This window comes from Diadema antillarum, unplaced genomic scaffold, assembly GCF_040938485.1.
Source record: "Diadema antillarum isolate AM-2024a unplaced genomic scaffold, OU_Dant_1.0 seq00000121_RagTag, whole genome shotgun sequence".
Taxonomy (NCBI): Eukaryota; Metazoa; Echinodermata; class Echinoidea; order Diadematoida; family Diadematidae; genus Diadema; species Diadema antillarum.
The window spans coordinates 278,766-297,252 of NW_027271201.1; the positions used below are offsets into that span (position 1 = coordinate 278,766).

The following is an 18,487-nucleotide window of genomic DNA, read 5'->3' on the forward strand; positions in this document are numbered from 1 at the left end:
TACACAAAACATCCTACCATGTAAAAATTTTGCAATAAAATCTAAAATATACAGAGATATCACGATTTTTCTCACTAACCATAACTCGTCAAAACAATAATAGATCTCCCTGGCAGCCAACTTGTCATAAGTATAACATCAGAATCCAATACTATAACGACAAAGGCAGAAGATGGACCCAAAAGAGATTATGACAATGAGGCAATGAGGAAGGGGGGATGGGGGACGGGGAGGGGGGGATGGGGGACGGGGAGGGGGATGGGGGGGGGATGGAGGAGGGGTTGGTAGGGAAACAAGGCGCCGATTTGAGCAATACCAGGTCTTCAGACTTCTCTCCAGCGTAATGGGTGAGTGGAAGATGAATTTTGAAACCGGCCTCAGAGTGCTTGGAGAGTGCTGTGGGTTTGGCAGAGCTCGAGAGAGAGCAGTGAGATGCCATTCCACCGCACACGAGGGCGCAACTGATGCAGTCAGCGAGAGTAGGGTCCTGGAATACATTAAACCTCCCCCGGGCTACGATTCGGTTCTGCGAGAGAGTCACATGTTCACTACTCTGTGAGACGGAGACTGATGAGAAATAACATATTCACATCTGATTTTATAACATCCACTCTCGACATCTACCACGGTGACTGTTTTTACGGAATTTCTAGTTAATACATTTTTTTTTTGTCTTGTTTGTTTCATTTTTGCCATAACATCCAAGGACTTTTCGTTTCATAAATTTCATCCTAGAAGGGAAGCAGTCCCACTTATGCCCAATGGGAGGCTGTACTCATGTACAGCATGCAATATCGAATGACACTAAATAATTGCAACCATTACACTAAATTTCGACTTTCAGAACACCACTTTCTCTGTGGTCAAATTTAGCTTGTTTTATACTTTGGTTTGTTTTTTTTCTCCTGAAAAAAATATGCGGCAATGCCTTATAAATCATTTTTTTTCAAAGACATTTAAAACTCTATAACTGAAACCATTCGAGTTTAAAAAACAAACAAACAAACATAGACTGCTAGATGTATGCACTTGAAGCAGGTCAAACATATCAGACAGCCTCGTTCCAAGACTGAAGCACGATTAAGATGATAGAATATCAAGGCTGTGACAGGGAAATGTAACACACTCTCAGCCTCCCACTGAGACTCAAATCTCAATTACTGGAGAGATCTCCAGCGTCGACGCTACAGGAAAGCCATTATCTTGAATTCGCTGAGATTTCCTAGGTTCAGCCTTCCCCTGGAAGCAAGAAGCAGAGCTGTCAACGAACGCCTCACATGATGAATGCTATAGGAACCTCCAACTGGGTTCCCAAACGCGAACGCTTGCAGTAGCTGTGGGGTGCAACGCCCACATACATGCACTTCAGCTTTGAGGTTAGAGTCAATTTACACAATTACCTGGTAAGGTGAGTGGAAGAGAGGAGTATATTTTCCATAAGAGGACACAATCAATTTTGATCAATATTCTACTTTTACGTAAATGTCAAAAAGACTTATCTCTAACATTTTACATGGCATTGCATGTGAACATCATAGAATGAGCATTTCATCCGTCTGTGAAATTACTCCCGAGCTTTACACAGAGTGTGCAGTGTATGACACATTTCCATTCTCGCTGTTCAAAACAAGCGCAAAGTTTACAGATGCTTTTTGCATAAGTTTTCTAGCTCTTGCATACAGCTGTAGCTGGTGTTAGCATCCTGAACATAAGAACTAGGCCTATTTGCAGAGTGTGTATGGAACAAAGGTCCACTGTATACATTTTTCAGCTCAGTTCTACAAAAAGACACAAAAGACAAACATTGAAAAAGTGATGATTTGAATGACAGAGCATCCCCCCCCCCAGTTCTGTATTGAAGATACAAAATTGTATTGGACAGACTCGTACAGCTGGCAAACAGAGTGAGAAAGATGGGATGTGCCCCTAGATATTGACGCAGTCATTAATTCTCTTTCTACCTTGCCGCGCCACAAGAACTCTAATAATTGATGCAGCTCCGAAGAAGACCACGTCTAGTACACAGAGGAACTCTCAATCATGTTTACACTGCACATGTAGCAAAAACTCTTGTATCGCTGCAAAAAGATGCCCCTCTTATCCATCACGATTATACCAAAGGAACATGCTCTCTTGGGATGCACAAAATTACAGACAGAGGAAGTGGCTTCCATTTTCTGCTTTTGCCATCTTAAGTGGATGCCACGCGTCTTTGGATGTCAGATACATGTAAGTCCCCTAACCCATTTGCATAATTGGGCAAGTAGGTCGCAAAGAGACTTGTTTTGAGAGAGTCAATTCCTTCTTTATTCTCTTCCCACCCCCCCCCCCCACCCCCCCTCCAACCAAGCAGGTAGGCATCTTATCTTCTTTTTTGTTCTGTTTTTAACTGACTATTCACACGCGTATTGACTGTCCCCAATTTGCAAGGAAAATCACAGTTTGGGTTGTGCCTTGTTGGCGCGGGGAAACGTCAATTCGCTGGCCACTGAAAACCACAAATAGTGCACGTCAGCCACAAACAATCCAAGTTGGCGGAGTAAAGTTTCCCGACGGAACCAAAACAGAAACAGAAGTGAATGCTCATCAGTGACGATTGACTCCGGTAGAGATTCTTCGGCTGTGTGTGTATCTAGATAGATATCAGTGACAGAGCACAATTACACACAATCCATTACAGGGATTCTCAAATTCATCTGAACCAGGTTCACCTTCCCACTCCACGAATCCGAAAAAATTTACACTGATCTCAATATGAATGTGACGTATTGGTACGCACATTTCTCCGTCCAGTTCAGTACTCCATGATCGCGAAATCATTGCTAAGTCCCGATTCGCGAAAATTTAGACTCGCTAAATATATGGTGTATACATTGTACAGTACACAATGTATGTTTAGTCAACTGGAACTGCCATCAAAGAAGTTCCTTCTCTGTTCTTGATCAAAACTGTGTACACTGTACATGATATGATGGTGAATGAAATGATATTCTTTACAAGTTGTTTGATTTCTGGAATTCATGTTCACTATAAAGGGCCATTCTCATAGGGAAATTTTGCAAAGTGAAACTTAGCAAAATTGCAAGTGTCTATTCACACTGCAAAATTGCACACCAAGGGAATAACTAGCCAAATTTTGCAACAAATTGCACATGTACGAGGGATGATCTAGCATGCAGTTTGGGTTGCACAGGTTCGACTCCGCATGAAACTCTTCAGTTGTTGTACACGTACCACTGAAACAATGATTGTTCCCCTGCATAATTTGTGTTTGTGTGCATTCAAAGACATTGTACCTCTACTCTGCACACACTTTCTTCTTCAAATATTGTTACTTTGTTAGTCGAAAACATGGGAAGGTTACACAAATCTTCATTATTCCACGTAACGGATCATCAAAAATTTGACCACTAGTAGACACACTTTTGCACATTTCAACAAAAATGACTCTTGAATTATTAACAACAACAAAAGATGCAATAAAAAAAAAAAATGAGTATCTTTGCAAGACAATAACCATCACAGAGGCACAATTTTCTACTCAGGCTTTCCTATCACACCTTTAAGAGGCTAGCAGCAGGGATAATTCCCATAAGATCTTTCAGCTTTGATCAGGTCCATGCTTTGATGAACTAAACAGCCATGATGGTTTCCTGCGATAGATAAATGGCTGTGTGTGATGTATTGCACCTCTCTTTTATCCGTCTCCATGGAGACGCAGACCACTGCTTGCAGAAGAATTGATGCAAGAAAAGAAGAGTTTGAGGAACATACAGCAGGGTGCGAAGGAGTAAAGAGAGAGAGATTACAAAAAGAAAAAGAGATGGATGAGAAAATCATAAGACGAGCAAGATGGGCCACTAGTGGATATTTTCTTTACGAAATATGACCAACAAACATAATGCTGCACACTTCTGATAAGGGAAAATAAAACTGTCTGCAAACCACTTTTTTTTTCTTCACACAAATAACCCACTCATAACCCCTTTCAGACATATCCCCCCTCAAAAAAAACAACAACAACAATAATATATCATATGATCCCTTCTGATAAGAAAAACCTACGGCATTAATGCAATTTAGACGAACTGCATGTTTTACCCCTTAGTACTGTAAAGCAAGATATTTGCACTGTATATTACTGTGAATTAGAGTCGACAACGTTTTTTCACTGGCATTCTATGGATATATAGTCATGTACTGTAGACAAGAATCTTTGTGTACATTTCTATTTTGTGAATCTCCGCTCTCATGAAATTTGTGAATTTAAAATGCATGTGAACATTTCTGATTTTACAGTACCCATACAATGAAAGAGAGAAAGAGAGAGAAAGAAAGAGAAAGTATCATATGATGAGCAGATGAGTCACTAATGGATTGGATACAATCTGATTACTCTCTAAAAAAAAATCGAGTGAAAACATTCACTCTTAAAGGAGTGAATACAAAAGAGAGTGAATTTAGAGTGAAATTGGAGTGAATTTTGAGTGAAAATGTTCATTTTCACTCGTTTTGGAGTGACCTCAGGGATCACTCCTAAATCTTCGAGTGATCCCTGAGGTCACTCCAAAATGAGTGAAAATGAACATTTTCACTCAAAATTCACTCCAATTTCACTCTAAATTCACTCTCTTTTGTATTCACTCCTTTAAGAGTGAATATTTTCACTCGATTTTTTTAGAGAGTAGATTTCTGATGATAAAACTATAATGATTAATGGGAAAAATATGGCACACTTTTTGATAAACTTTATGACAATAACAGCCTGCATGCATTTCCTTTCACACGAACAATCTCATAAAAATCCAATGAATATGTCCAAAATTCATCATCCCATGCGCAATCCTTCTGCTTTCATTTTTACTATAAACAAATAGTTTGTACATGTTTTGTAACATTCTATATGGGTACAAGAACCACTTAGAAAAATAATTCTTCATCACACATATGACAGATTTATAACAAGAGTACAAAAGAGAGGTATTGGAGCATTTGAAGCATTCAAAATATACATACCGATGTAGGGTTTGGCTACTAGATTTTTAATTGATGGGAGAAAAAAAAATCTTCAAGGGATGGATGCCATTCTAAAAAGGATGGTTGTGTTCTGACTAAGAATTATAGAGATTTTCATTCATAACATGCAGCTGCTATTTACAATTGTAAGAAACAAAGATCCAATGTCTATCATATTTTTAGCCAACCTCATAAAGAAATATCAAAGAATGAGTTCTTAAAATTCTGTTGCATGGATCCATCCTTGTGACTTTATTTTATAACAAATTACCCCTTCAAGACGACAAAATGAGTTAAACAGGTACTAAACTCAGGAAACAAAGATCCAATGTCTATCATATTTTTAGCCAACCTCATAAAGAAATATCAAAGAATGAGTTCTTAAAATTCTGTTGCATGGATCCATCCTTGTGACTTTATTTTATAACAAATTACCCCTTCAAGACGACAAAATGAGTTAAACAGGTACTAAACTCAGGATTTTGATGTCGTGGGCTATAGTGGTCTACTGAAATAATAGAAAATAGAAAGGGTTTAACAAATGGATAAAGAAAGACAAGTTAGTGCATACACCGCATGAGATTTTTTACAAGGGGAAAGTTTGTAACGTGAACTACCATGCTCAGGACAAATCCGCATGGTATAGAACAAATGGGAGATACTACCATTAATACTGTTCACATCAGAATGAAAGGTCTACAAAAATTGATTTCTGCAGCTTGATGCAAAAACCGTTAATTCTTGTGTGTGATCATGAAAAAAAAAAAGGGTTGACTGTTGCAGTCTGTATCACGATGCAAAAAAAAAGTCTATCTTGATTTATTTTTTTGAAAATCTCTTGCAAAAATTTGCCTCACCCTGTGCGTGGAAATGGCATGAAAAAAAAAAGAGTTGGTTGCTCTGATCTTTATGCCATGTGCAAATGGTGGCAAATAAAATCTTTTTTTTTTTTGCATCATGGTACCAAAAAAGATAACTTCTGCTTGAATGTGAATGGGCCCATTAATAGAAGATATGGAAGAGGAGAAGAAAGCCTGAACAAGAAAACAAAAACAAAGAGGAGCAGATTAAGTCAGACTACGCTGGAGTTTTACTTCCCAAAATTGATGCCCGAAGTATATTCCTAATTGCAGTCATAAAATAGTCATGTTCTGGGCCCAAGGGGGAAATGTTCACTTAACGAAGAGGAATTTACCAATCTCGTCATGGTTAACGATGGAAATGCCATCATGTATTCTATGGGCCGGCACGATGACCTCTGCTGGAAGATGGGCCTTCTGATGGTGCTCAACGTTAATGGGTACTCGGGCGCCCCCTGGCACCCTTGAGATACCTCAGCTGCTCAAAAGTGGAAGTTGGTAGAATCAATCAATAACGAATGAGAAAGCTCGAAAACATAATGGGGTTTCTTTCCTGTATGTTTATACAAATAATCTGGAAGACCCATACTACCATAATGTACAGAAATACACACACACACACACACACACACACACACACACACACACACACACACACACAAATGCACGCACACAAACACACACACGCATACACACACATACTTACATGCATAATACACACACACACACACACACACACAACAGACATACAATTTGTATCGCCAACACATCACACAAGTACTGCATAATCCGTGTGTTTCAAAACCTTGAATTCTCTATCATCCGCCATGTACAGTGTATATTTCAAGTGACAGCATTCCACTGCTCATATCTGGCCATGGGGCCTTCTCTATAGATGTATATCTTGACTGAATACTCGAGCAATCTGCACAAGCATCTCACATATATATGATGCATGTATTGCCACAAGACTCCTATAGCCATCTTTTCAATCAACCTTGCATATTTGTCCGCAATGCTAACAGAGCATGTCCAAAAACTAAAGGGGCAACAACTTAAATAGATTCATCAAATGGTGCCATCAGCATTCCCCGTGGATTAGAGCAGGACCTAAAAGCCAGAAGTACTATAGCTCTATCCCTCATTGCATCTTACTGTGAAATAAATAAATAAATAAATAAATAAATAAATAAATAAATAAATAAAGAGGTACTTTATTTTTCTTATTTATAAAGGAATACCTCTGAGATGAATAGGCAATAATTTTGCATCATTCTCCATCTTCAATATTTTTTTTTTCAGATGAAGTGAGGATGAACAGGAAAACATCACCAGTGCCAGCATAGGACACCTCCTGCCCTCTGCATAATATCTGGCTGTGTGGGAGATAAAAGGATAAAGCCAATTTAACCAACCAAGAAATACAGAGGTAGTCAGACTTTATCCTCGATCTTGATTGCGGCCACAAGGGCACGAAACACTTAGCATAAGCTAAGATCCTCTTTATGAGGAATGAAGGCAGACGGGGGAGGAAGAAACAAGGAACAATGCTTTCATTATAATCCTGTGGTCCAACGTGTAGGTGTTGATGTCTGATGTGGAGAATAATACAGAGTAATACTACAGCGACTTTCTTCTGCAGTAAATATGGCATATACATGTAGCCAATCAGGAAAGAGAATGACTATAAAGACACTTGGCGATATATGACACTTGATGAAAACATCTGCTAGTGAACTAAAACAACACAGAGCCAACAAGAGAATTTCTTTTTCTCTACCTAATGAAGATGGAACAATGAATAGTACTTTAAAATGGAAAAAACAAAACAAAGCAAAACAGTACCAAACAAAGGAAAGTATGACTTCAGGGAAGTAATAGTGTAGGAGGTGCTTCTCGCAATGCTCACTAAAATTGTTTAGACAGTGCCATGACAAGTACAAAGACTTGACAAAGATTTTACGACTGTCCCGTGGCAGTTACCCTTTGAGTCGTTGGCCATCCGTGTGCTGAGCAGTGCAAGTACACTTTAGCATTCAGCAAATGGACCAAAGGTAATACATTAACAATCATGTTATATATAATGCAGGAATATTTGAAGCACACTGTGCATTGTCATCTACTGGTTAGTGTAGACAAGGTTCCAAAGGCATTACCAAGCCATGGCTCAACTTGCTGAGAGGCAAGAACTGTAGGCCCTATATGGGGAGCAAACGGCTAAGTGTTTCATCCCGTGTCTCATCATATCAGGCCAGCCAGGCAGGTTGGTATGCAGGTAAGTAGTACGCATACGCTAGAGCTATGTGCTTAATATACATGAGATTGTTTTTGCCCCTCAGGTACACATTTTTGACATCATCGAACCTTGTCTATTGTAAAAATTCACATTATAACAAACCATTTTTTTTGAAACTCGCTGCTATTTCCTCTATTCATATGCTTTTGAAATTGTCTTGATTTCGTCAAAGCACTCAGCTACAATTATCTTGAAACTGAGAGTAATTTGAACAGTCCACACAACATTTACAGTTTACTGTAGATCGTACACTGAACTCTAGCTGTGTTAACAACACAACCGAAGCCAGAAATTCTCCTCTCTCTGTATGGATTGACTACTGTATAAACATGCAAGTATGAAGTCATTTCATACTTCTTATATTGTAGCTACTGACCATAATCAATTTCAATTTCTTAATTGTCATCATATTTACAGACAATTGTTTTTCAATTAGAGTTTGTGAGACTTCTTTTCTGCATAACTGTTTCTGACAGACAAATTTTCAGCACGCTGATGTAAAAATGTTGAATCAACATGTCTATGCTGATCTAAAAAATGTCATTTCATCTTCAGACAACATGTCTTGTGGTGGTATGAAAACAAGAGAAGGTGTCAAATGCAAATATAGCACACTACCGAATATCATAAATTTCTGTCTTATTAGAAGGGAACTGTACTCTCTTGCGGTACCTTAGCTCTCTTTTTCTCCCCACCACCCCTCCCCCTCTGATCTCTCTCTCTCTCTCAGGTAGCATATTCATGACAAATGAGAGACAGGCAAAGGTAGCTTTTAAAAAAAAATCAAGCTGAAAAAAAAAAAAACGTTCCTCTCACATTCCTCTTTTGGGATTTTGCTTGGATATAAACAGAGCATGGCACATTTGGAAAGAGCCATTTCCGGTTGGTGCAACACGATGCCATCGCAAACAGGGAGGAATTGACACAGACGGAGAGATGGGACGTGGACGGAAGGGAGAGAGGTGCGAAAATTCAAATCCAGCTACGACCTTGCTGCTGATTGCTGCATGCAGAAATCAAAGCCCAGAGCATGATGCTCACGTGTGTTCAATCAGCGTGACAAGCTTTCATATACAGGGAAAATATATTGGTGATATTTTAGATCCTAATCCTCTCACACTGTGGTAGAAATCTGCAATATTACCAACCCCAGGAAAACTTCCATTTTATTTTATTTATGTTTATTTGTTCTTTTTTTGCGAACATGATTTCCATGGAAAACTGGCACTGCCTTACAGACATTAGGCAAACAATACCCTGGCTGGTTAGCTTCACTTCACATCTGACTTGTGATGACGAAGAGTTATCTTACCATGAAGTGGACGTAACGTGACAAAAATTCATGAGTTCTCAGCAGTGAGGGTTCTCAATGCCAAACGTGGCAGCACGCTTCCAGCTAAGTCATAAATTTTGCGCTCTGTTGTGCCATTTTTCTAGCGAAGTGTGGGAAATGGCGTTTGTCGCAGGTGCAGAACAATTTTCTCCTCCACAAAGTCACAACTTCTCGTTGGTGTAGATGGTAAAAGGTGATAGCAAGAAAACTAAATTAAGAGGAAGAAATTTCTAAAGCATTCTGGTGACTTCAGTTTCCACAAATTAGCACTCAAGTTGGCAACTGATGAATTATAAAAGCATGTGTTGGAGGTTTGCTCAAACTAAACATTGATTTAATAGTGCTCAGTGAGTCACTCTTCCAGCAAACAATTTTCAGTGATATTCTAGAATTTCTTGAGCCATCTCCCATTCAGCTCAAAAAACAGTATAGGCAGGTATCCTATTACCAAACAGTATCCTATTACCGAACGTGTACATTTTCAATGGAAGCCCGTTAAACAACTCGTATACGCGCGCATCCATTGCACTATGCACGCGCTGTTGCTCACAAGGGAGGCCGGTGCACAAGTTTACTAAACTGCAGCAAAAAACGTTAAGTACACAGTACAAATTATAGTAATAATCGCTGAAATGTTTATGTTTGTTATTCTGCGTTAATAACATTGACCGAAAATGCAATGCCTAAATTTCCCCATACAGAGGGGGCATGTTCGGTAATAATACAATATGATTTGCGTCGGTAAAAAGACACGGTTTTTGTGGAAGGGTTATTTGAAATACTGATTTTGTTAAGTGCGTGGCTTAGTTTTCAAATAATACTGTTACAGCTAAATTTATCAGAATTTTAACTATCTTCTAGGAGATCTTTAGCTGAATTGAAGCATAATGTTGTGCGTCAGGAGGAATTAAATAAAAATCATTCGCTAATAGGATACACCTCCATACCAGTGTTAAATTCACATACAGGTAACTTCATAATTGTGACTACAGACCCGTGTAAACTGAATAAGTACTGCCTGTAAAAGGTGGAAACTTTTGCGGTGTGAACATTTTCGCGCATTCCGCACAACCAGAAGCTAGCGCGAAAATACAAGCACACAATTATTTTTGCAGGCCATTATTATATTCTTGTAATTGATGTCCTGATTCCTCAGAATGAAAAAAAAACCACACAAATATTACATAAACCGGCTTAGCGCAAAAAATTACTCACGCAAAAATATCCACTTTTACAGTAGTACTTCATTGTAGTATTCAATACAAGCTGACATTTCATTTTCACGCCCAGATGAGCCAAGTTTTGCTGTAGACCCCTTCCCAATGTGGTCTTACATCTTACTGTTGTACACGTACAAACAAGCGAATACAAGTGGGGAATCTTTTCTTCATTAAAAAAAAATAAATAACTCAGAAGAAGAGAGAATAGGAAACACAAGAGCACAGAAAACAGAGACAGTCTATAAATGCACCTTCCTGAAATACACTCTGTGAAACTGAACACACTGATCATGCACTAGCCTGCAGCTCTTTTGAGTGCACTGATTTTCGTATCGCATTCACGACCACACACACAAAAAAAAAATGGCTGTACTATCACAAGTTCTGAAGAGTAGCAAAATGAAATCAAACTAGAGCTGCAAATAATGGTTTGGAAATCATCTTCCTATTCCATCTCCATGCTAGTGGAAGAGATACGGAGGACGCTATAACTTGTAAACAAAAGATGACCCGAAGGCAAGACAGCTGTAGAATTCTACAACACTCGCTCGCAGTAACCAGTGTACAGAAATGGAAAGAGGGATGGAGGGATGGGATGGACAGATGCATCGCTGTATGGATGGCTTTACACAATGTACATGTAGAGAACAGGATAGAGGGATGGAAGAACAAACAGAAATGAATGGTAATACAGAAAACAGGATAGAGGGAAGAACAGAAAAGGATGGTAATATGGAAAACAGGATTGACGGGAGGGAGGGAATAATGGGAAAGATGAATGGTAATTGAGACCTTTTAGTTGGTGATAATACTCTCCAGCACTTGGCGGATCCAGAGGGGGGCGCAACCGGCACACGCCCCCCCCTCTTTATTTCTCCAATAAAAACATAAGAAATAAAAAGAAAAAAATGAAAAAAGAAATATCAGTTGCGCCCCCCTTTACAGAATTTCTGGATCCGCCCCTGATCCTTGCATGGTAATGAAGACACTTCGGAAGGATTGGTATTAATGAAGAACCTTTGACTCTCCAGATCACCTGAAGAGGACCTGAATGTAGCGCATGAGACATTGGCAGTTTATGGTCCTCATTCATATTAATGCATCATATGAATTGTAATTCAGAGGAAATTACTGGACAGACAAAGATATAAGACCAATGCTGAATTGTTTTATCTTGGTCTTAGATACTGGATGATAAGGGCAGAATGTTATATTGTACACCTCTCTCTTCTAGACATGAGGTTAAAATCATTTCAATAAGCATTGCGTCCTTACGCGCCACTACGAATATACCGTACTGACAAAAGCCGTTACCTACACATTGTACATCGTGGTGACATGTGATTTTGTCATTCATTAGACAGGAAGATGTAAAATTGACAAAGAAGAAAATGAAGATGAAGAAGAAGAAGAAGAAGAAGAAAAAAAAAAAAGAAAAAGAAGAAGAAGAAGAAGAAGAAGGAGGGGAGGAGGAGGAGGAAGAGGGTGCCATATTTATCTACCAGTCTCATCGTGTGCTCCACTGAAGAAAGAAGAGACGGATACAAAGCCGAAGGGCATTTGAGACAGCGCTGGATGGCGGACAGCACACGGCAGCATAACCTATCGTGTTCCCCATTCCCCCGACACGAGCTGCCAGATGCCGCAAAGTCAAAGACAAACTTCCAGGCAAGGTACTCTACAACCACTCATCTACGCTTGCAGCAATGAAAATCAATTACATACTTGTCGTCTACATTGTAAGTGTGTGTGTGTGGGGGGGGGGGGGGGGGAGGGGGTGTATATCAAGAATTTGTGGGGGGGAGAGGTTGTGTGTGTGTGTGTGTGTGTGTGTGTGTGTGTGTTTTTGGGCCAATTCTGTGTAAAAGCAGGTTGTCTCTGATGTTATGAATTCATGTATAATTATAGTGACACGACATTTGCTCCTGCGACAATTGCTCTGGTCTTATTTTCTCCAAGGGTTTCCATGGGATAGTGTTAGGGTTGTGACAAGGCTTTAGGTTTATTTTGACATGTGGATTACGATAAAGGTTAGGGATATGTTTGTGATTAGAATTTATGTTCGCTTTTTAATAGTGTGCAGATGTTTAAACGGGAGCAATTGTTGCAGGAGCAAATGTCATGGAACCACAATTACAGACTAAAAAACTGGTCCTGCCATCACCCAGTTTGCCGTTTCCAATCTGACCATGGTTATACACTTTACCTGCAGAATAATCCTTACCAGGTGGATATATCATACCCTCTTCCACAAAATTTGAAATGGCTCTGGACTTACCATGTACACGTAGCATCTCCACCAATTCAACAGTATTAACTGCCATGAACTACAGTATTACTGATTAGTTGCTTTTTGATGCCTGCGTACAACTCAAAAACATTCTCTTTTCCATTTATTATTTTTTCTGTTGGGATATCTTTTGTTCATTTTAGATGTCTGTGTGGACTAAACACATTAAACAATGCTGTAAAATGATAAAGATAGACAGGATATGGGCTAAAATGATGCTACATGTACATGTACATACACAAGCTGCCCCCTCTGTTCATTGAAACTGAATTGTCTAAAGAAATCGTATCTACTCTGAAAATGACACCTCATTAGTTTTCTACGTACATGTGAAAACGTTAACAACTGACAGTGAAGAATTAGTCATCACCCAATGGCTATAATTAATGTCTGGTTACATCATTTCCTTCTAATGGATCCGGTCCTGCACAATTCTTTGAAGTGACACTTGTCACATTCCCCATGAAATAATTAGCATAATGAATGTTGATTCTCTATAGGAGCTCTGAATAGGAAGTTAACAGAATCTGTCTGAAAGATTTTTATGTTTTTGAAAACATACATACAGACCCATGACTGAAAATACTACAGCTTGTATGAAACTCCAATTAAAATAGCACACTCTTAAATGAACAACCCTAGGGGCTTTTCATATGTAGTGCCTCTCTGGGTAGCACCTGTTTGTTTTGGGTGGTAGAAGGCTTCACGGTGCACCACGTATTCTTTCTGGAGTAAGTGAGTGGCCCTGAAAAGGGCCTACGGCTGTACCCAATCCCGACGTTTCGGCAAGCATGTTCTCGCCATTCTCATTCCCTTGAGAACGGCGAGAACATGCTTGCCGAAACGTCGGGATTGGGTAGGCCCTTTTCAGGGCCACTCACTTACTCCAGAAAGAATACGTGGTGCACCGTGAAGCCTTCTACCACCCAACGTTCTACCACCACGGAAGCCTTCAAAGATTTCACCTGTTTGTTTTACATAAATTTGCATGATACATCTCTTTCTGCTTTCCTTTCAGCAACATTTTTAACTGCAAAGTGAAAGTGACAGTAAATTAACACTATTGGTTATGGTATCAACATTCATACACAATAAAGTTTGGCTGTTCATATTCACTGACTGCTATTTGTTGTTTGTTTTTTAATCAATAAAACATAAAAAAAAAGAAACACACACTTAAAAAAAGGAAAATGGCAAACTTGTCAATTAATGTGATGTGCCATTGTTAAATTTCAAGATGTTCCTCTTCCTGCAGTGGCATACATGTACTTGAGCTTGCAAAATTTTTTGTGTGCATTTATAGCAATTCCATGACTCCCTGATATTTTATATATGTACAAGTGGCTAAACTTATTCAAATACTAACCTGATATTACTATAACATGGTATGTTGATGAGGAAATACAAAAAGGTAGGATGGCACCTTGAAGTTACTGTATAACCCTCCTATGTGACAAACACACACATCAAAGTGCCATTGACTTTGAAAATTATGAACAAATACCCTGCAGTTATATCAGGCTTAATATAAGAACTATTGTAATTAAGGTGGAAATTTTCGCGCATTTCGCGCAACCAGAGACTAACGCGAAAATAAAAGCATGCGAATATTTTTGCTTGCCATATGTTCTTGTACTTGATGTCTTGATTCCGCAAAATTAAAAACACGCAAAACTCTCCTTACCCGGCCGAGCGCGAAAAATTAGTCGTGCTCAAATATCAACTTTTACAGTATGCAAGATGTCCCACCTTTTAATCTTCACAGCTACTATCGACATGTTCACATCAGATGAAGATAGACAATAGACATAGATCTAGACACGTATAGTAAAATGCACATCAGCAGCAAATATGTTCATGAAGCAAACAAATTTAATGTGAAGTACTACAACAGATGTGCATGATATGTGCATATGCATGGCATACACATTGCATATTTCTATGTAATAAGAAATAGCAAATAGGAATATGCCATTTTGTTGAATCATCTGTTTGTTTGTTTGTTTTTGTGCTGTACTCTGGGCTAGCAAAACTTAGATGACTTTAAGTTTTTGTGCTTTCTATGAAGAAAAGTTTGTTTACATTCTAAGCAATGCAGCCACTCGGTATGCGTAATAACATCAATGCTGCTCATCACTCCCACTCTAGCACTGAACTCAGTGTCACACACAGACAGCTGCACCACACAATGCATTACCAATCCATGCAAGCTGTAAAATAATTTTGTAATTGACACCTTTTGTGGATTAAAATGATCTCATTCTGAACGACTTCTCAAAATTGAAATAACATCTTAGTAAAACAAAAATGGTACTATCATCATTGTAATTACAGTAAAAAGAAGTAAAAATCCATGACAGGGCTGAATTGGTATTGGGATCATTCTTGTCGAGTGCTAAACTTTGGCAGCCATGATTACGACGTGTAAATATGAATCTTCACAACACGAGATGGCGCCATATAATGCGGTACCCAAGGGTACCACACGGTGCTTCATATACATAATATTCAAAGGTATATTATATATGCCATAGAGAAGCTCCTGGTCAATAATAGCAAAAAGTATGCTCATAAAACCCATCAATACCAATATGTTAAAGGCAAGCAAATTCAATGACATGTGTCATGTAGCCTTCATTTGTTAATAGAAATGAATCATCTTATTACTAAACATGTCTCTAACAGAGCTGCAATTACCTAATCAGTCATATACAATGTAGATTCATCAGGAGAGATGTGTACTGCATAAATTATTTCATGTATCATGAAGTGGACAACCACAACCCGAAAGCTACGTTGTATAAGAACTGCTGATGAACTGGAGACAGGAGACAGTACTATGTGATCAGGGAGGTGCTATAATACCTCCCTGATGTGATTGACGAGATTCATTTACCCCATTGGATGGAAAAAATTACATACGATTCCAAACAAAGGTGATATGTTATTCATGTGGTGATGGCTGCATTCAATTAGCAAACACGATACTCCCAAAGGCAATCAATGACTGGAATGTGTTCCCATGCCCTTGCTAGTAAGCTCTATTCAAGTTCTGCATCATATGAATGAATTCTTGTATCAAACTGTTTTTATTGCAACTGATTGACAAATTGCTGAATATGCGCGCAATTACTTGCAATGGCGTTATGCATTCAGACAACGGACGTTTGTACTGGTTTGTTGTAAGTGCTTTCCCAAGGATGTACAGTTGTGCACTGGAGGCTGAGAAATACGTCTCTAGCTCAGTGAAGTATTTAATGAAGACAAAGATAATCGCCTTTATTGCATTTTTTTTATTTCTTTTTTTAAGTGAGTTTTTTCTTTCCACAGTGTGTCTAATCTGTCAGAGAAAGTTGATTCTACATAGCTTAAATTCAATGCCTCAAGATTTGTGTGTATGTAAATAAACATATAAAGCTCTGTTCATACAGAAGTTTTCAAAGATTACCATTTTATTTTGTGTCATTTTGAATTGTTCACACAAGTTTTGTCTGTAGTATCATATCATCAATCTGCAATCTTTAAATTCTGGGACCTGGGAAGGGTCAAAGTAGCCTGGGCTTTATGGGGTTAAAGAAAAAATATTTGTGCATGTATGTATGATTGAATACTAGTAATAGATAATTGTAGGGTGCTTTTTGTGTTCATTGTAACTTTCATTGAAATATATACGTAACTGTGATGTAAGATGTTTGTACTGTCATGATTATTGCACAAATGTCAATGGAAACAAAATTAAAATTTCTATGTCCCATCATAGACCAATAAAAAGGTTAATCTGAATCTGAATCTATAGTCAAACAGACGGAGATAGAAACATATAGCATGTGTTCATATGTCTGAAATATTATAGTGTATCCATCTCATGCAAGCTACAATTCACTTACATGTTGTAATTGCAAGTTGCCTGTTTTGTAACTGAGAAGTCATTACGGCTGTATTTCACAGATTGGAACTGAGATGGGGGGGGGGAGACATCTACAGTAGACAGACAACCTGAAAACAAAATGCCCTCTGGAGCGGAGGCATAAACATGTATTTTGTAAATAAAAGAGAGAAAAAACAACAACAAAAGATCTTGATATAAAAAGCAATGATGGGAATAAGTAAGCATCGAATTCATAATGTATCCAATCATTATCATGGTAAAATGATGAGAAATCTGACTAGTCTCTGATCATGACTGCTCTCAAACTGGCCAGGAATCTTTTGAATGAGGCCTTGTAACAATCATAATAAAAGTCGGTCAATAATTACCTCCTCGTTCCTCTGCTCATCCCCGCCCTCTCTCTCGGCCGCCCCCTCCTGGTTCAGTCTGCGCCTGTTCTCCCTCTCGATGGCATCCTGCCAAAAAAAATGAGATAAAAATTCATGATGTATCAACCGATCAGGACTTGAAGCCTTCGGGGGAGGACAACGGCTTTGCGAGAATTCATTGGCTTCCGCCCACTCCGCTATATCCTGGCATACAGCACTACACGTGCTGTGCCCCCAGATAATTATAGTGAAATATGTCGGAGAAGAAGCCACAAGATTCAGTCTCCATGCCATGCATTGAGAAAATGCACGTGTGGTTCCCATATGCCAATTTAATTTGCATATTAACAATTTACTTGCCACGTTCACATGTATCACTGCTTCAACACAACAAGTCCTAAAAAATGCAAGTAATTCCATGATTTGGTGCTGTGTTCGATTCATAAAAAAAAAACAGCTTTCCATACTCATTGCTCTTTGTTGTTCATATGAAATTGTTTGATTTGGTTGCTGAGTATTCAAAAGCTTCCTGATTGCTCACTTTTTAAACTGGCAGCACATTTTAGAAGACCATGAAGTTTTCTTTCCCTCTCAACTTTCGGTTACCGGTAATATCTTGACTTTGTGCAGATCTACTGAATTAAATCAGTTCTACGTATGTTTCTCCACAGCATCCATTGGATTAAATCATGACAAGATGATAATATCCGCTGCACAAATCTTCCAGGACTTGACGCATCAAAAGGTTGTTATTTTTCATGTGTACATGTACCCATGCACGTTGTACATTGTATGTACCGGTATGCTGAGCATCTCTATGAATCCATGTACAAATTTGTAGTATTGAAAACATATTGCAGAACACAGTGGATGAACTGCTCTGACATTAGTTCTGATGACACTAAAATGCTGCCAGATGGAAAATTCTGGAAAAATTAATAACTAAACACAGAATATTCTATGCTCATAAAATCATGCCATTTTGTATTTAATGCCTTATTTGTGTATCAAATGTGGTCCCATATCACACACTTTTTATACATCACATTCTCTTCAAATCCCATCTAGAAAGTGCTTTTTTGTGATGCATCTCTTACAATTTTTTACCACTAGTGTGACAGACAAGGCACTAACTTGAGAAAGATACAGGAGGACAGGGGAAAAAAAAAAAAAAACAAGACTGCATCACCCCAGGGCAGCAGATGGAAAACTGAA

At 38.6% G+C, this 18,487-nt stretch overlaps 1 protein-coding gene across 1 annotated transcript in view; it reads right to left on the bottom strand.

The window, feature by feature from the left end:
• LOC139727158 (uncharacterized) overlaps nt 1–18,487 on the bottom strand; it is a 53,462-nt gene that overhangs the window by 26,142 nt on the left and 8,833 nt on the right. The window contains exon 3 of the mRNA XM_071638133.1: nt 17,273–17,359. Coding sequence (XP_071494234.1) covers nt 17,273–17,359 — 87 coding nt within the window. The remainder of the gene's footprint in view (nt 1–17,272; nt 17,360–18,487) is intronic.